General features: G+C 41.5%; 1 protein-coding gene across 2 annotated transcripts in view; it reads left to right on the top strand.

The window, feature by feature from the left end:
• Positions 1 to 3,617: 3,617 nt before the first annotated feature.
• The window catches only part of FNBP4 (formin binding protein 4), a 37,250-nt gene continuing 21,485 nt past the window's right edge, over positions 3,618 to 19,382 (top strand). The window contains exons 1-10 of one of the 2 annotated variants that reach the window (XM_035012852.1): positions 3,618 to 3,846; positions 4,764 to 4,856; positions 7,742 to 7,878; positions 8,434 to 8,620; positions 10,277 to 10,424; positions 10,571 to 10,691; positions 12,290 to 12,631; positions 13,559 to 13,769; positions 17,607 to 17,728; positions 18,607 to 18,711. In XM_035012852.1, the coding sequence (XP_034868743.1) occupies positions 3,618 to 3,846; positions 4,764 to 4,856; positions 7,742 to 7,878; positions 8,434 to 8,620; positions 10,277 to 10,424; positions 10,571 to 10,691; positions 12,290 to 12,631; positions 13,559 to 13,769; positions 17,607 to 17,728; positions 18,607 to 18,711 (1,695 nt within the window). The remainder of the gene's footprint in view (positions 3,847 to 4,763; positions 4,857 to 7,741; positions 7,879 to 8,433; positions 8,621 to 10,276; positions 10,425 to 10,570; positions 10,692 to 12,289; positions 12,632 to 13,558; positions 13,770 to 17,606; positions 17,729 to 18,606; positions 18,712 to 19,382) is intronic. The other variant, XM_035012853.1, reaches the window with a different exon arrangement.

The following is a 19,382-nucleotide window of genomic DNA, read 5'->3' as shown; positions in this document are numbered from 1 at the left end:
CATCTAGATTTCTGTATAAACAAAAGACTCATTAATAGTAATAATAGCTGGACACCTGGGTGGCTCAGTCATTGAGCCTCTGCCTTCGGCTCAGGTCATGATCCCAGGGTCCTGGAATCGAGCCCCGTATCGGGCTCCCTGCTCCACAGGAAGCCTGCTTCTCCCTCTCCCACTCCCCCTGCTTGTGTTCCTTCTCTCGCTGTCTCTCTGTCAGATGAATAAATAAAATCTTTAAGAAAATAAAAATAAATAAATACCCATGGAAAAAAATAGTAATAATAGCTACCATATAATGATTGTTTATTTTGTTCCTGGTACAAGGCAAAGATCTTAAAACTATGATCTAATTTAAACTTCACAACAATCCTATGAATACTTTTACTGGCACATTTTACAGTGCTGAAACAAGTTTACAGTTGTTTAGAAACTTGTCCAAGCCATCACATCTGGAAGGTGCTGAAGCTGAGTTTTGAACCCAGATATTTGGCTTCAGAACTCCTATGTACAACTACTATATTTCAATGCCTCTTCCCTCAAGAAATAAGTCAGAAAACTTCAAAACAGTAAATTCTCCCATGTCTAGCTGCTAATTTTTCAGAAATTTTGGGAGTCTAAACTCAGGACACTAATCCATATATTTCTCCCATAGACTAGAAAAGAATTCTTACTACTTATTTCAAGTCTGTATATATTCATGCACCATATTGATTCAAAAATTGAGTGCTTATGTTCCAGAAAGTGCATTTCATAAACAGGGAACAAAATGGGCAAGTCACTGTTTTCATGGCTTTTGCATCCCCAAACTGGCTGGTTCATTCATAAGAACATGCAACTTTTGATCTCGGGGTCATGAGTTTAAGCCCCACATTGAGTGAAGAGATTATTTAAAAAACATAAACTTAAGGGACACCGAGGTGACAGTCAGTTAAGCATCTGACTCTTGGTTTCTGCTCAGGTCCTGATCTCAGGGTGGAGACATTGAGCCCCAAGTCAGGACCTGCACTCAACAGTGAGTCTCCTTGAGATCCTCCCTCCCTCTCTTCCCTTCCGTGTCCTCTCTCTATATAAAATAAATAAATAAATCTTTTTTTTTTTAAAGATTTCATTCATTTATTTGACAGAAAGATAGAGCCAGAGAGCACAAGTGATGGGGGAATGGCAGAGGGAGGAGAAGCAGGCTCCCCGCTGAGCAGGGAGCCTGCTGCAGGACTAGATCCCAGGACTCTGGAATCAGGACCAGAGCCTAAGGCAGACACTTAACCAACTGAGCCACCCAGGCGCCCCAAATAAATAAATCTTAAAACAACAACAACAATTTGGGGGCACCTGGTAGCTCAGTCCATAGAGGATATGACTTGTGATCTCTGGGTTGTAAGTTCTCTTGATCTCAGGGTTGTAAATTCAAGCCCCACTTGGGTGTAGAGATCACTTAAAAATAAAATCCTAATGGGGTGCCTGGGTGGCTCCTGTCATGATCCCGGGGTCCTTGAATCCCTGCATCTGGCTCCCTGCTCATCAGGGAGTCTTTCTCCCTCTCCTCCCTACTGTGCTCTCTTCTCAGTATCTCTCTCTCAAACAAATAAATAAAATCTTTTAAAAAAATAAAATAAAATCTTAAAAAACAATCTGAGGGATCATTTATACATTATGGATAATGATATACAAGGTTGTGGTGAGAATAAAATACATATACTTGATTGTTTTTTGTTTTTTAAGATTTTATTTATTTCGAGAGAGAGAGAGAGAGGGAAGTGAGCAGGAATGATGTGGGAAACAAAGGCAGAAGAAAAATTATTAAATTTTCTTACTACCTACAGCCCATTGACAAGTCCTTGAAACAGGCAGAGTGACATTCCTCTAGGGACTCAACTGCCTCAGTGTTAATATTTTGCTAAGGGCAAAAGGCAATCCTAGCCTGACCGCCCCCCCACCAGCCCCCAGCCCCCCCGGATCCTGTAAGTCTACTTTAATGTATAAGAATTCCTTTGGAAACTTCCTTTATCTCTAAACCCTCCAAGATACGTGTTGGCAATCATCCCCCAAGCATATGGCCCACCGATATACATCTGAGGGGTCTCATGACTAAGGTTTTATTAGACGGTAATAAATGACCTTTTCCCAATAATAGCTAGCCCTCTCAAGGTCCTGGAAACATTGCTTCCAAAATTCCTTAGAGACTTACACTATCCCTAACCCCCTCCCAACTTGAAAGTATATAATGGGCCACTCCTCATGACCCTATTGCTGCTCTTTCTGTCCACGGGTCCTATCCCCGTTCTTGAATAAAATCACCTTTTTGCACCAAAGACATCTCAAGAATTCTTTCTTGGCCATGGCTTCGAACCCTAATAACCTCTTTCCTACATCAGGAACAGGAGGAGGGGCAAACGGAGAGGGAGAAGCTGACTCCCTGCTAAGCAGGGAACCTAATGTGGGGCTGGATCCCAGGGCCCTGGGATCATAACCTCAGCCGAACACAGACCCTTAATGGGGACTGAGCCACCCAGGCACCCCTACAACTGTAAAGCGCTTAGACAGTGCCTCACACATAGTAAGGGTTCAATAAATGTTAGGTTTTATTAGTATGTTCTAGTAAGAACTGAGCTGCTGGGGATATAAAAATAAATACCACTCAATTTCTTAAGATCAGTTGAGAAGAGGGAAACAGATATAATGGATATAAGGGTAAGATGTCAAGCACTGGGAAGGGGCTCAGCACTGAGATACAAGGTTGAGAGAGAATGCCTGCGCCGGGTCTTGAGGAATGGAGAGTTTTGCCATGTGATACTGTATTCCAGCTAGTGTTCAACTGGTTGGCTCCAGAGGAGGGAAGAAGGGGACCGGGAGGGGACAGTGCTAAAGGAAGATAAATCTTTATAAAGCAGGTTGAGAATATCAATGGGCTAGATTGGGTAAGCTCCTGTATCCCATCGCAACAATTTAGGATTTTTCCTCGTATGCAGTACAACGTCTAGTGATTTTTTGCAACTGATGAGCAACCCAATAGGAGACCTAAAATTTGTGCTCTAAAAAAAATTTACAAAAACATAAAAGACTCACAATTTTATTTAGCGTTCAACGTCATACCCAAAGCAAGCCACAATAATCGGGACAAAACTCTGGGAAAGGCCTGAAAAGCAGCACAGCTTCCCAAAGGCCAAAACAAAAACAAAGAAAATGAAAGAAAGAAAGAAAACAACAACGAACAGCCAGATGAGAATAGGGGCAAGATGGAGGACAAGGGGATAAAGAAAAGACTCCGCAAAAGACGCATGGGTGGAGTCCGACGTAATGTAAAGTCATTCTAACTCAGGCCCTCCCGCGCTATTGGCCTGACTCTCACTCTTTTTCTTTTTCCATTGGCTACTGGCTCCTTCAATGGATCAAAACAGCCAATCGCCTACCACCATGGGTAAAGCCCGCCCTTCCTCCCTCGCGGGGAGTACCAGAATAGCGTAGGGGACCCAAGGCGCTTGCGCGGGCGCGCGCTCCGCCGGTTAAAAGCAGATTCTCTCAGGAGGCGGTGTCGCGGTGCATGAATATTGATTACGCAGCGCCGCGCGGAGCGCCCGCCCCTCTCGGCTGGCCGACGCTCGCGGCTCGCGCTCGGGCTCGCGATGGGGAAGAAGTCCCGGGCGGTACCCGGCCGCAGGCCCATCCTGCAGCTCTCTCCGCCGGGGCCCCGAAGCAATACACCGGGCAGGGATCCGGAGCCGGAACCCGACACAGAACCGGACTCGACGGTGGCGGCGCCCAGCCAGCCAGCTCCGGCGGCGCCATCGACGGCGACGACCACGGTGACTACTGCCGCCGCGGGCCCGGACGACTCGCCTTCAGAAGGTAAAGGTGTGCGAGGGGCCCCGGTACTTAGGTGGGGGCGTCCGAAACTCGAGCTCGGGGCTTGCGGCCTACGGCAGGGCCGTGGGAGGAAGAGAAAGCGGGGCGGGCGGGCTTCCTCCGCATCCGAGGCCTGCTGCGTGGGGCCCGAAGGGAGTACCGCTGTGGGCCCCAGGGCGGCGGAAGGGGCCGCGGCGCCGTGCGCGCCCGCCCCACTGACCTAGAGGCGCCATCTCTGGTGCAGGGCTTGGCCTGGCATCGCGAGTCTCCTCGACGTGCACCTCAGCTTTGCGTAACTTACGGGATATTTGTGAAAGTACGAGCTTCTCGTCCGAGGCCTCGTGACCGGGAACCTGGCCTTTAATACGCGTCACGTGCTTTTCCTTTCGTTTTTGTTGAAACCGAGAGGGACCCTTGAGAAGTGAGCAACCCCATTTTATTATGCCAGCCAAAGCGAACGTAACCCCAAATTGGTGGGTTCCCAAGTACTTGTTTGTCCCCAGAATGGTACTTGGATTAAGAGGAACTGTTCAGCGTTGCTACGGGGGCCAGATGCCCGAGAAGCCGCGACCGTTTCAGGCGCTAAAAAATCACGTTGGGTAGTTAATGCGGGGGGAGAAAAATGCTGTAGCTGTGTTGTAAAGGCCCAGTAGGAGCCCGGAGATTTATTGTGTGTGTGTGTGTATTTTTAAATTTTTGAATTATTTCAGATGTACTTTTACGTACCATAACCATAGTCTTAAAGTCACTGGTCACGTGCTTGTTTATCCTCTCCCAATTTGGGTCAGTGATGGATTTACACACCGTGTTTTCAAATTGGTGAAATTTAGACTTGGAAGGTGAAATCGAAGATTGTTTTGTCACCTGTAGTGTTTTCTCTGGTCCACCGGCACACTAGTTTTCCTTTGTTCCTTTTTTAAATCCAGATGAACAGGAAGTGGTGGTGGAGGTTCCCAGAGTTGTTCAGAATCCTCCCAAACCAGTCATGACCACCAGACCTACAGCCGTTAAAGCAACAGGTACAATTTTTTTTCATGGTCTCTACAAGGTCTTTCTTTCATTAGGATCAAATTGGGTTTGTATATAAAATATTTTGTTGAATGTTGGGGCGCCTGGGTGGCTCAGTTGGTTAGGCGACTGCCTTCGGCTCAGGTCGTGATCCTGGAGTCCCGGGATCGAGTCCCGCATCGGGCTCCCTGCTCGGCGGGGGTCCTGCTTCTCCCTCTGACCCTCCCCCCCTCATGCTCTCTGTCTCTCATTCTCTCGCTCAAATAAATAAATAAAATCTTAAAAAAAAAAAAAATATTTTGTTGAATGCTTCAATGTTGCTAACTTATATTTCTCCCATAAAATGGAAATTTAAATTTTTTTTTTTTTAAGATTTTATTTATTTATTTGACAGAGAAAGAGAGTACAAGCAGGCAGAGAGGCAGGCAGAGGGAAAGGGAGAAGCAGGCTCTCCGCTGAGCAGGGAGCCCGATGCGGGGCTCGATTCCAGGATCCTGGGATCATGACCTGAGCCGAAGGCAGACGCTTAATGACTGAGCCACCCGGGCGACCCTGGAAATTTAAAATTTTTGAAAATAAAAATAAATTTTTGTATCTGAGGGCTTGCTGGTATATATACTTTAACCAAAGTAAAATCTGTTGTTGGTTTTTCTCTGTACCCAAGATACTTTGTACTACTTTGCTTTTAATGCTGTTTTGTAGTTTTCTGGCTCCTCCACTAGCTTGGTGTTTTTTAGAGACATCAAGGATGTCTTTCATTCTGTGCATTTCTTTTCCAGCACAGTGCTTTGATTGGTACCTAGCGAATATTTGTGGAGCTGAAAATTGCTCTTATTAAATATTTTTTAAGCATTAAGGAATATTTGGATATGCAGGAAGTGCCAAGAATGTTAGTTTTTTTTTATTCTTTATATAATCTTGAAAGATCAAAATATGTTTTGTACTAAATATAACTGATAATAATTTTATTCTTTTCAGTTTGGAATTCTCTCTATACTGTATGAATACCCCTGAAATAATAGATGCTTGTTCTTCTCTCCTCCCATTTGCCACTTCAAAAAAAAGTTGTTAATGGGGTGCCTGGGTGGCTCAGTCATTAAGCTTCTGCCTTCTGCTCGGGTCATGATCCCAGGGTCCTGGGATCCAGCCCCGCGTCGGGCTCCCTGCTCTGTGGGAAGCCTGCTTCTCCCTCTCCCACTCCCTCGCTTGTGTTCCTGCTCTCGCTATCTCTCTCTCTCTGTCAAATGAATAAATAAAATCTTAAAAAAAAAAAATTGTTAAAATATGTTGTTGTTTTTTTTTAAAGATTTTATTTTTTTATTATTTATTTGACAGAGAGACACAGCGAGAGAGGGAACACAAGCAGGGGGAGTGGGAGAGGGAGAAGCAGGTGGGAGAGGGAGAAGCAGGCTTCCCGCGGAGCAGGGAGCCCGATGCAGGGCTCGATCCCAGGATCCCGGGATCATGACCTGAGCCGAAGGCAGATGCCCAACCGACTGAGCCACCCAGGCGCCCTAAAATATGTTTTTATAATATAGTAGAGCAAGCATATCTAATACCTCTAATACCCCGATGCGGGGCTCGATCCCAGGACCCTGGGATCATGACCTGAGCCGAAGGCAGATGCTTAACGACTGAGCCACCCAGGCGCCCCGCATATCTAATACTTTTATGCAGAAGAATATTATGGTAATAGGCATGTGAAATTCTCTAAGGAAAAATTCAGAGTAGCCTCTGAAATTAGATTAATAGACTACTATGATATTTTATTTTATTTTATTTTATTTTATTTTATTTTATTTTATTTTATTTATTTGACAGAGAGAGACAGTGAGAGAGGGAACACAAGCAGTGGGGAGTGGGAGAGGGAGAAGCAGGCTTCCTGTGGAGCAGGGAACCTGATGCGGGGCTTGATCCCAGGACCCTGGGATCATGACCTGAGCTGAAGGCAGACGCTTAACGACGGAGCCACCCAGGCGCCCTGTGTGAAAAAAATTTTTGAATTATTTTGAGGGGTATATTCTCAAAGATGGGATTATCTAGCTGAAAGAAACTTGAAGAGTTTTGTGGGTCTTGGTATATGTAACCAGATCATTTTCTTTTTTTAAGATTTATTTATTTGACAGAGAGAGACACAGTGAAAGAGGGAACACAAGCAGGGGGAGTGGGAGAGGGAGAAGCAGGCTTCCCGCGGAGCAGGGAGCCCAATGTGGGGCTCTATCCCAGGACCCTGGGATCATGACCTGAGCCGAAGGCAGACGCTTAACGACTGAGCCACTCAGGCACCCCAAAAAGATTTTTAATTTTATTTTTTTTAAATTTTTTTATTTTTTTAAAGATCTTATTTATTTATTTGAGACAGAGAGAATGAGAGAGACAGAGCACATGAGAGGGGGGAGGGTCAGAGGGAGAAGCAGGCTCCCTGCTGAGCAGGGAGCCCGATGTGGGACTCGATCCCGGGACTCCAGGATCATGACCTGAGCCGAAGGCAGTCGCTTAACCAACTGAGCCACCCAGGCGCCCAAGATTTTTAATTTTAAAAATTTCTTTGTTTCATCTACTAAATCCTAATTGGCTTGCTTGTTTGAGATGGACACAAAGCAACAAATTCTAACATCAAGATTTACCATGTGCTGTTTTGACAGAGTATGAGGTTGAATGATTGTGTATTTTGAGAAGGCTCTCAAGCAACTATGTGAATGATTTTATTAGCTCTAAGTGCATAATGTAATTTATACTTCTCTGTGGTAGTTCAGTGATGATTTATTTTGAGGTTATGTTCCAGTCTGTAAAAGTAAATGTAAACTCTGAAGAACCATGTCATATTTTTTCTTGAGTACTTCCTGGGGCATACTGGCATTGTTGTTATTAACATTGTTTACCATTTTGTTTCTAGGAGGTCTGTGCTTGCTTGGTGCATATGCTGACAGTGATGATGATGAGAGTGATGTTTCAGAAAAACCAGCACAGTCTAAAGAGGCAAATGGAAACCAGTCAGCTGATATTGATAGTACACTGGCCAACTTCCTAGCGGTTAGTGGTGCTTTTGTTTGGGTTTTTAGTTATTGAAGCCACTTTGGGACCTGGATCTCAAGTGGTTGGCCTACTTTTTTTTATCAGTCTCTGTTTCCCCATCTCCCTTCTTTGCCCCTTCCATCTCTCTTCTTTAGTCCCTCCCCACCGCTCTCTTCTCTTTTTGTAAAGGTTGTAAGGAGGAGGAAAATGGAGAATTAAAGGGCTTGGGGAACTTTTATGTAATTGGAAGGTGAGAGTTTTGATTGGAGAAGCTGAGAACTGATTGTAGAGTTTTTTTGTTTTTTAAGATTTTATTTGACAGAGCACGTGCGCACAAGCAGGGGGAAGGGCAGGCAGAGGGACAAGCAGGCTCCCCACTGAGCAGGGAGCCTGATGTGGGGCTCGATGTGGGGCTCAATCCCAGGACCCTGGGATCATGACCTGAGCCAAATGCAGACACTTAACAACTTAGCCACCCCAGTGCTCCTAGAATTTTTTTTATGGTGATTGTCATTTCTTCAGTTTTCTGGTTTTGAGATTATTAAAGAATTTGTTAATGTTTTCATTCTAAAGGAGATTGATGCTATAACAGCTCCTCAGCCTGCAGCTCCTGTAGGAGCTTCTGCTCCACCTCCAACTCCACCTCGACCAGAGCCAAAGGAATCAGCAACATCTGCCCTTTCTTCTGCTACTTCAAATGGAACAGACTCAACTCAGACTACAGGGTGGCAGTATGATACTCAGTGTTCACTTGCAGGAGGTAAGTCTGATCCTTTGATTTTTAAAGAAATCTAAAATGCAATCTTTAAAGGTGTTCTAGGCGTTGACATTCCCAAAGATGAAAACCCCTATCCTTTAGCCCCAGACTTTAGGATTCTGACCTTTTAAGTACACTGTTTAGAAGATGATAAGGAGGACTGTTTTCTCTGAGAATTACTAGGATAATAATTGTATCTTTTGAAAATAATTGCAAAAAATAAAATTGCCCTTTTAACGGGTTGCAGTTTATGCCAAGTGAATAATAAAAGCCATTATTTTAAAAATTCTTTTGGGCTTCAAGATACATTTTTGGACTGTCAAACTACTTTTTTAAGCCATGGTGCAAAGAGGATTTGAGGAGGAGGAGTTGGACCCCCAGGAGACATTTGACAGTGTCTGAAGATGTTTTTGGTTGTCAAAACAGGGGGTGGGAAATTGTTAGTGCATCTAGTGGGTAAAATCTGGGATGCTGAACACTACATAGGACTGCCCCCACTATATCAAAGAATTATCTAGACCAAATGTTAACAGTGCTAAGGTTGAGGAACCTTGTTAGATTATTAATGGCTTTAGAGCTGACTTGGGATATGAGGTCAGAATTGTGGAGAAATTAGTGCTTTTTTTCTTTTTTTTAAGTTTTTAATTCTAGTATAGCTAACATACAGTGTTATATTAGTTTCAGGTGTACAGTATAGTGATTTAACAATTCTATCCATCACTCTGTGCCCATCGTGATAAGTGCATTCCTTAATCCCCATTACCTATTTCACCTATCCCCACCCCCACCTCCTCTCTGGTAACCATCAGTTTGTTCTCTATAGTTAAGAGTCTGTTTCTTGGTTTGTCTCTCTCTCTTTTTTTTCCCTTTGCTCATTTGTTTTGTTTCTTACATTCCACATGAGTAAAATCATACGGTGTTTGTCTTTCTCTGACTTACTTGCTCAGCATTATACTCTCTAACTCTGTCTGTTGTTGGAAATGGCAAGATTTCCTTCTTTTTTATGGCTGAGTAATATTCCATAGTGTATATATACCATCTTCTTTATCTGTTGATGGATACTTGGGCTGTTTCCATAATTTGGCTATTATAAATAATGCTGCTATAAACATAGGGGTGCATATTATCCTTTCAAATTAGTGTTTTTGTATGCTTTGGATAAATACCCAGTAGTGGGATTACTAAATCATAGTGTAGTTCTATTTTTAATTTTTGGAGGAACCTCCATACTGTTTTCCACAGTGGCTACACCAGTTTGCATTCCCACCAACAGTGTAAGAGGATTCTTTTTTCTCCACATCCTCACCAGCACCTGTTTCTTGTGTTTTTTATTTTAGCCATTCTGACATGTGTGGGGTAATATCTTGTTGTAGTTTTGATTTGCATTTCCCTGATGATGAGTGATGTTGAGCATCTTTTTATGTGTCGGCCATCTGTATGTCATCTTTGGAGAAATGTCTGCTCATGTCTTCTGCCCATTTATAATTGGATTATTTGGTTTTTGGGTGTTGAGTTGTAGAAGTTTTTTTTAATATATATTTTGGGTACTAACCCTTTATCAAATACGTCATCTGCAAACATCTCCCCCCATTCAGTAGGTTGTTTTTAGTTTTGTTGATGAGTATTTTGTGTTTTAAAATTTGTTATATTTTCTTCTAGTTGGAATTGAGATGGGAGATTGGCAAGAAGTCTGGGATGAGAACACAGGATGCTATTATTATTGGAACACACAAACAAATGAAGTGACTTGGGAGTTACCTCAGTATCTTGCCACCCAGGTACAGGGATTACAACATTATCAGCCCAGGTAAGAATAGACTTGAAAAAGAAATTACCTAAGAAGGAAGTTAGAGTCTTATCTTTTGTTTTTAATATTTGCCTTCTGTTTCTCTTGCTAAGTATATATGTGTGTGTGTGTATGTATATATAGATTTTGTTTTGTTTTGTTTTTAGTTCTGTAACAGGTGCTGAAGGTAATTTTGTGGTTAATACAGACGTGTATACTAAGGAGAAAAACATTTCTGTTTCCAGTAGTAAAAGTGGACCAGTCATAGCCAAGCGAGAAGTTAAAAAGGTCAGTTTTACAACTTCTCTCATTTGCTTATTTCAGATCTAAAGAACTTGACTGTTACTCTGGCACAGATGTAGATGCCTTCTGTTGCTGTCTTAAAACCAGATGTGAAATAGGATAAACTCTGATTCTGAAAGCTTTATTTAATTTAATGTTTATGTTTAATACGTAGCATTTATAATAGTTATCCAGTTCAGTGGTTCTTTTGGAACTTTCGAATGCCACAGAGGGTCATTGTGAAGGATGTGGGAGCAGCAGGCAGGGCTTCAGATCTTCTCCACTTCAGAATAGCTCTATTTTGGGACCCCCACATAAGTTTTTTTTTTTTGGAAAAAGATAAACTACCTTAAAAATTAAAAACTATTATTAGTAAAATGAGCATTTCTATAGTCTCATCAGTAAGACAAAGTAAGTTGTATTCTATAGTGTGTGTGTTGAATTTTAATTTATCCTGAGTTTTAAGTGATGGTTTAAATGGGGAGTGTATAGTAAAACGTACTTTCAGGAGGCGCTTGACTGACTGAAGTCAGTAGGTGGAGCATGCAACTCCTGATCCCAGGGTTGTGGGTTCAAGCTCCACGTTGGGTGTGGAGCCTACTTAAAAATACACACACACACACACACACACTTACAGAATCATTTGGTCTTTATAACTCTAGGAAGGAAGTAGAGCAGCTCTTACCCCAATAACTTTACAAAAGTAATTTGTAAAGAAGCACTTTAAGGGGGCACCTGGGTGGCTCAGATGGTTAATTGTCTGCCTTCGGCTCAGGTCATGATCCTGGGGTCCTGGGATCGAGCCCCACATTGGGCTCCTGGCTCAGCAGGGAGCCTGCTTCTCCCTCTGCCTCTCCCCCTGCTCATGCTCTCTCTCTCTCTCTCTCTCTCTCTGCCTCAAATGAATAAATAAAATCTTAAAAAAAAAAAAAAAAGAAGCACTTTAAGTTTAATCACACATTTCATTTTAGAATTTTTTCACTTTCCTCTAAATCACTTTTCTAGCATACTGCAGAAGAGTGGAGATTTATTCAGTCATATGTTGAGTTGACAAAACTCCGATCTTACTTAATTTTCAAATTCTGCTTCTGCTAACGTGCCTTTAGACTTGGAGAATAGGGGGGAGGATATGTATGAATTCCACCCAGAACTAGATTCTAGTTCAAACGCTGCTTTCCTAAAGTAACAATGTTTGCATTATGTTCATGTAAGAAAAATGGTACAACCATATGTACTAATCTGTTGGTAGTCAGTGGTTTTTGAGAATATCCAGTGATTGGGGGTGCCTGGGTGGCTCATTTGGTTAAGCATCTGCCTTTGGCTCAGGTCACGATCCCAGGGTTCTGGGATTGAGTCCCGCATCGGGCTCCCTGCTCAGCAGGGAGTCCACTTCTCCCTCTCCATCTACCTTTCCCCCCTGCTCATGCTCTGTCTCACTCTCTCTCTCAAATAAATAAAATCTTTTAAAAAAAGATTATCCAGTGATTGAAAAATATAGTCCTTTTTGGCATGAACAAATTGAATATATATTCAGGTGAGGGTTTGGTTTTTTTTGGTCTTTTTTTTTTTTTTTTAGATAAATGAGACTAATTTATTCTTTATAGGAAGTAAATGAAGGAATTCAGGCTCTCTCAAATAGTGAGGAGGAGAAGAAAGGGGTGGCAGCATCACTGCTTGCTCCTTTGTTGCCTGAGGGAATAAAAGAGGAAGAAGAGAGATGGAGAAGAAAAGTAATTTGTAAAGAAGCAGAGCCAGTTTCAGAAGTGAAAGAAACAAGTACAACAGCAGAAGAAGCAGCAACTATAGTAAAACCACAGGAAATTACATTGGACAACATGGAAGACCCTTCTCAGGAGGATCTTTGCAGTGTTGTTCAATCTGGAGAAAGTGAAGAAGAAGAGGAACAAGATACCCTTGAGCTGGAGCTTGTTTTGGAAAGAAAAAAAGTAAGGTTTTGAAGCTTTCGTTATATGCTTTTCTCTCTTGCATACTATTAGACTCTGGGATCATTGTGCTCAGTTAACTGCCATTAATGGGATTTTGTTTTTCTTAATCTTGTCTAGATATGTTTAAGCTTATGCAGTAAAAACTTGAACTGTGGAGTTCTTTTGGTTCCTGATGGTGCTTTTGATAGTTGACAACTAATAAGGACTGATACTGCTCTGATTTAAAGATAGCTGAATACAGTGAATAACTTTTATTTAGCTTCTTAACAAATGAGCATTGTAAATTCTTGGCGATAACTTGGTTTTTAACCCAACAGTTAAAGTACGGGTTGACTTCCACTGAGCACCTGTGGGATTGATCACATAGTTAAATGGGCCTTGTAAGATTAAGAGGAACTAATAATGTCATGTGCTTTCCTTTCAAAAAAGATGGTCCACAGGAAACTTTCCTGATCGAGAAATTGATTTTTACCTGTTTTCTGCCCTGATTTTTCTTGGAACAGTTTCATCTACTGCTACTTTGAATATGAAACAAAATCTTAATGGGTGTTATAAATAACAGCAGTATCTTCTTGAAGCTTTCCCCATTTTGCAAAATTTGAAGCTATGGAGAGGGACAAGCTAATTTAGGCTTTATCTACAGTGTTCATATATTGGAAAATTTGTCTCTTAGTGGATCTCTAAGACCCATCCCCTTCAAATCAGTATTTGTTAACTACAATCATGAATAAGCATTTACTGGATACTGATAAAAAAAAATACAAGCAAAATGCTTGGCTCTGATGGGGAAATGTATTAAGAAAAACTTCCTGTCCTGAAAGGTTTTTAATTCTCATAATATGTGGTTATCACTCTTGGTATTCACAAATGCTTAAATGTTGATAAACAGCTACTGACACACTAACTTTTTTGTCGTGTTCATCCTAGGCAGAGTTACGAGCCTTGGAGGAAGGAGATGGTAGTGTGTCAGGGTCTAGTCCATGTTCTGACATCAGCCAGCCAGCGTCTCAGGATGGAATGCGTAGACTTATGTCTAAAAGGGGGAAATGGAAGATGTTCGTTCGAGCTACAAGTCCAGAATCTACCAGTCGGAGTTCTAGCAAAACTGGACGGGAGACTCCAGAAAATGGAGAAACTGGTATGGTAATTCGTGTTTTACTTTAAACTTTCAGGGTTGAAAGATATAGAGTAGAAATCCTTTCCCTTTTTTGGTTCCCTCTTAAGCAAAAAGGAGGAGATAACACTTAACCTTTTATGGAAGTGCTGGAAAGGAAGCTTCCTTTCACTTCTCTCCTTTTCCTACTTCACCTCTAGTGGAGGAGTAAGAGTTAAGATTTGCCATCAGTTGGGTTGTAGATTCACTACTGATTGGGGACTACCTCTTCCTCAAAAACAGAAAAGCAAGATTGACTCCTCTTTTTTAAAAAATCCTGCTACAGTAGTCTTGATCTGTATTAAGCCCACGGGCTCTCCTGAGCTCATTGTTTACAGTTGGTAAGCAAGGCAGGCAAGGACCACCTCTGGCAAGCCCAGCCTCATCTCTCCTCTCTCTTTGTGTACAAGTTGCCCAGCCTCTGGTTAATTGTTCAGATGGATAGGTCCTTTCATAAGGACCCAACTTATCTCTGTTCAGGGTAATGTAGAAGAGAGAGACCCTGCTGCGTCTTTCCAGTCTATTATCAGAACTAGTATCTTGGGATGCCTGGGTGGCTCAGTTGGGTAGCATCTGCCTTCTGCTGAGATCATGATCCCAGGGTGCTGGGATCAAGCCCCAAATGGGCTCCTTGCTCAGCGGGGAGTCTGCTTCTGCCTCTCTCCGGGTTGTACTTTCTCTCTCAAATAAATGAAATCTTTTTTTTTTTTTTAAAGATTTTATTTATTTGACAGAGACACAGGGAGAGAGGGAACACAAGCAGGGGGAGTGGGAGAGGGAGAAGCAGGCTTCCCGCAGAGCAGGGAGCCCGATGCGGGACTCGATCTCGGGACTCCAGGATCATGACCTGAGCCGAAGGCAGTCGCTTAACCGACTGAACCACCCAGGCGCCCATAAATGAAATCTTTTTTTAAAAAAAAGAACTAATACCTTAATCTCCATTTGTCCCTAATTCTGTAGTGGAAAATTAGCAATAAGATTTGAGCACCAAACCTTAGTTGTGCATACCTAACAGAAGATACCTTTATAGCTATGGTTAAAAAACAACAAATAAAAAACACAGAAATAAGTAAATATAACATCCTTGTTTGAATTTTTTTCTTTTCAGTCAACAATATAGAAGAATATGAAGTAGAAATCTTAAAAGTCCCCCTTCGTCTTTTCCCTATTCTCATTCCCTACCCCTGAAGTCTATTTTCTCTCTCTTTTTTTTTTTTTTTAAGATTTTTATTATTTATTTATTTGACAGAGAGAGACACAGCGAGAGAGGGAACACAAGCAGGGGGAGTGGGAGAGGGAGAAGCAGGCCTCCCATCCAGCAGGGAGCCTGATGTGGAGCTCGATTCCAGGACTCTGGGATCCTGACCTGAGCCACCCAAGCGCCCCAAGACTAGAATATTTTAGAGGGCAATTAGGATCTATCAAATTAAAATACATACCCCCCAAAATAAATTTTTTTTTTTTTTTTAAGATTTTATTTATTTATTTGAGAGAGAGAATGGGAGAGAGAGAGAGCACGAGAGGGGGGAGGGTCAGAGGGAGAAGCAGACTCCCTGCCGAGCAGGGAGCCCGATGTGGGACTCGATCCCGGGACTCCAGGATCATGACCTGAGCTGAAGGCAGTCGCTTAACCAACTGAGCCACCCAGGAGCCCCCCCCAAAATAATTTAAAAAATAATAGTAAAAAAAATAAAATGTACATACCCCTTGACCTAGCAATATATCTCTAAGAATCTATACTATAACGACATTAAAATCTACATAAAGATATATATATACCGGGATGTTTATTGTTTTTATTGTTAAGTAACATAACAAATATAAAGAATGAAGTAAGCACTCAAGTAACTACAACCCAGCATTTTGGAGGACTATCACTGGCACTTCTGAAATTCACAGTGCCTCTGCTTTCACATCTACACCAGACATAATAATCTCTACCCCAATGGTGTTTAACCCCCGAGCCAAAGACAGATGCCCAACCAACTGAGCCACCCAGGTGCCCCAATTCTAATGTATTCTTGCAATTGAACACTAAACATCTAGTCTTAGGGGTGTCTGGGTGGTTGTTGGTTGGTCACCTGACTTCGGATCAGGTCGTGATTTCGGGGCCCTGGGATCAAGCCCCGCATCGGGCTCCCTGCTCAGTGGGGAGTCTGCTTCTCCCTCTACCTCTGCCCCTCCACCTGCTCATGCTCTCTCTTTCTCAAATAAAATCTTTAAAATATATATATATTCTAGTCTTAGAGCTCTAGTGGTGCTATAAATTGTTAAATTCTTTTTTTTTTTTTTTTAAGATTTTATTTATTTATTCATGAGAGAGAGAGAGAAGCAGAGGGAGAAGCAGGCTCCCAAGGAGCAGGGAGCCCGATGCGGGGCTCGATCCCAGGACCCCGGGATCATGACCTGAGCCAAAGGCAGACGCTTAACCGTCTGAGCCACCCAGGCGCCCCAAATTGTTAAATTCTTGTACCTAGCACCAAATGTCAGATGTCCTTTATCTCACTATATCCTAATATACCGATTAATTATAAACAAGTGAGAGAGAAGTTGGTTTCAATTTGAAAATGCAGAAGGAATATTAATGATAAAGAGCAAGGCCATTATATATTGAGGTTAAGTACTTAAGGTAAACTTTTAGGCTAATAAAATCTATTGAAAGTGATATTAAAAAGTCACATTACTTCTTTAGATCAAGGATTAACAAGAGTCAAGAAAAAACTAAAATTTGGTTATTTTGTTAAAAAATGACTGATAACCTCATAACAGAATGATTTACATTGTATATGTGGATTGGTTTGGTAAGCAGGTGGTAAGCAGATATAATAGAGTTCATATCTATACTCCATTTAAGTTGATGGTAAGCCTCTTCTCTTTTGAAGATTCCCACTAACAGACATCACCAACCAGGAAGAGTAGGTGGGTCCACTAAAGATTGTCTGCAGGTCTTAACCAGTTTAGAAATAAAGTTATCAGTTAGTTTAAAATTAATGTTCCTCTGATTTTGAAAGCCGTTTTTTTCAAAACCCAGTTCATAAAGAACCCTTATATATCCTAGTTTTGATATGTAGCTTTTTTTTTTTTAAGATTTTATTTATTTGAGAAAGAGAGTGAGAGAGAGAGAGCATGATGGGGGGAGGGTGAGAGGGAGAAGCAGACTCTCCGCTGAACAGGGAGCCTGATGTGGGACTCGATCCTGGGACTCCAGGATCATGACCTGAGCCGAAGGTAGTCGGTCAACCAACTGAGCCACCCAGGCGCCCGATATGTAGCCTTTATTTTTTATTTTTTAAGATTTTATTTATTCATTTGAGACACAGAGCTTCAGAGAGAGCATGAGCAGAGAGAGAGACAGGGAGAGGAAGAAGCAGGCTCCCCGCCGAGCCAGGAGCCAGATGCGGGACTCGATCCCAGGACCCTGGGATCAGGACCTGAGCAGAAGGCAGACTCTTAACCATTTGAGCCATTGGTACCCCCTGATATGTAGCCTTTAAAAGTAATTAAAGCAGTGGTATTCTGGAATAGAAGATTAGAAAAAATAAAATAAACAGGTGAAGGAGAAAGGGAAAGCAGAGACTACAGGGTAATGTAAAACAAATTGTTATTTATAGACATTTTAAGAAAGGTGATTATAAAGGATAAAGTTTTTTGGCTTTATAAAAACAGTAGGTAGGTAAGTCTTTATGGCTTCTTTAATAAGGAAAACAGGCAAAGGGAAAAGAAATAACTTTTTTCAGATATCTCTGCTATAAGGGTAAGAAAATATATATGGGGATGCTATGTTAGTATTGGTCCTTTAGTTTCACGTGGTTTCTTTTGTAGTAATTGGTGCTGACACTTCAGAAAAAATAGATGAGAATTCAGACAAAGAGATGGAAGTAGAAGAATCTCCAGAGAAGATAAAAGTACAAACAGCACCTAAAGAAGAAGAACAGGATTTGAAAGTATGTATATTTTTTAATACAGCTTTAAAGGGGGCAACCATTAAAGTACATTTTTTATTAGCAAGTACAGTGATCTTTACTTATCTCCATATACAAATCATTTATGTAGAGTTAGGTGAAAAGGCCATATTTCGGGCTGAAACATTGAATTATAAGAGACTCGTTCCAGAGAAATTACCTAGAATTCTAAATGCTTTAATTGCTTTCTTAAAAGTTAAGCCCTCATTGGAAAGCAGTAACAGCTTATCAAATGTAGGCTTCTCTAGTTTGGAAGTACTGAAGAGCCTAAAAGTCAAAAATTTAATTCCTGTGTGAACTACTTGTCCTTACACAAAAGTAAATTTGGTTCCAGTTTTATTTCAAGCCTAATATTTTAAGAATTGGACCACGTAAGTATGAGGCTCTTTAAGGATGGTCTGTTGGAAAAACTATTTAGCACATTTTTTTGACCTGAAAGAGTTGACTCAGTCACTGACTAGTTTACAACCATGTGAAAGGGACTGGGAGAATTAATTTTGTTCAGTGTGTAGGTAGTAAAAGCAATTAGTAATGCATAAATGATAGTTTGGACACTATTGGGAGTTGTATCATTTAACATCTATTTATACCTGTTGAATCCTGTGTTGTCTCAGAGTACATATGCATTTAATTTCTCTAGACTTGTCATTATTTATCACCTGTTATGTGAATTAGTTTACTTAGAATCTTGTCTTCTCCACATAACTCTTTAGATGCAGCTGTTCTCAAATGGGCTGTTTCTAGGCAGACCCATTTTTTTTTTTTAGCATATTTAACAATAAATGAAAGATTTTACATAATACAGAAAATATTGCTGATTCAATTTTATTTCTTCCTTTTTTTTCTTTCTTGCATTACAGTTTCAGATTGGAGAACTGGCAAATACCCTGACAAGTAAATTTGAATTCCTAGGCATTAATAGACAGTCCATCTCCAACTTTCATGTGCTGCTCCTACAGACTGAGGTAATTTAGCCATTTTTGGTATAGTTGGTTTTTGAGTAAAGTGCTGTATGTGTGAGGCATTTGTTTTACTTGTTCTATTTATTTATTTTTTGAGGCTATGTTAGTATTGGTCCTTTAGTTTCACATGTATTAGTTTTATTTTTTTAAAGATTTTACTTATTAGAGAGAGAGAGTGTGAGAGATCACGAGCAGGGGGGAGGGGCAGAGGGAGAAGCAGACTCCCTGTTGAGCAGGGAGCCCGATCCGGGACTCGATTCTAGGACCCTGGGATCACGACCTGAGCCGAAGGGAGACACATAGCCGACTGAGCCACCCAGGCGCCCTGTCTTACTTGTTTTAATCCTAAATTTAAATTTTTAACATTGGTGCATATTTGAACCACCAGCCCAGGAAATAAAACTGTATTAGCTAAAACAATATATCAATTATGAAGATAAATACTGAGATTCTGTGTGTGTTGATACCACCTTCAGTGGGCATATATTTTATTAAAAAAAAAATTTGGAGAGGACACCTGGGTGGCTCAGTCAGTTAAGCATCCAACTCTTGATTTCAGCTCAGGTCATGAACCTCAGGGTGGTGAGATTGAGACCCACATCAGGCTCAGCGTTCAGCATCAAGTCTACTTGTCCCTCTCCCTTCTTCCACTTGTTCTCTCTCTCCTCCTCTCC

The sequence above is a fragment of the Mirounga leonina genome, unplaced genomic scaffold, assembly GCF_011800145.1.
Source record: "Mirounga leonina isolate KUSES-001 unplaced genomic scaffold, KU_Mleo_1.0 Mir_166, whole genome shotgun sequence".
NCBI lineage: Eukaryota > Metazoa > Chordata > Mammalia > Carnivora > Phocidae > Mirounga > Mirounga leonina.
Note: the sequence above shows the minus strand (reverse complement) of the source record. Positions and strands in the feature narration are given on the sequence as shown.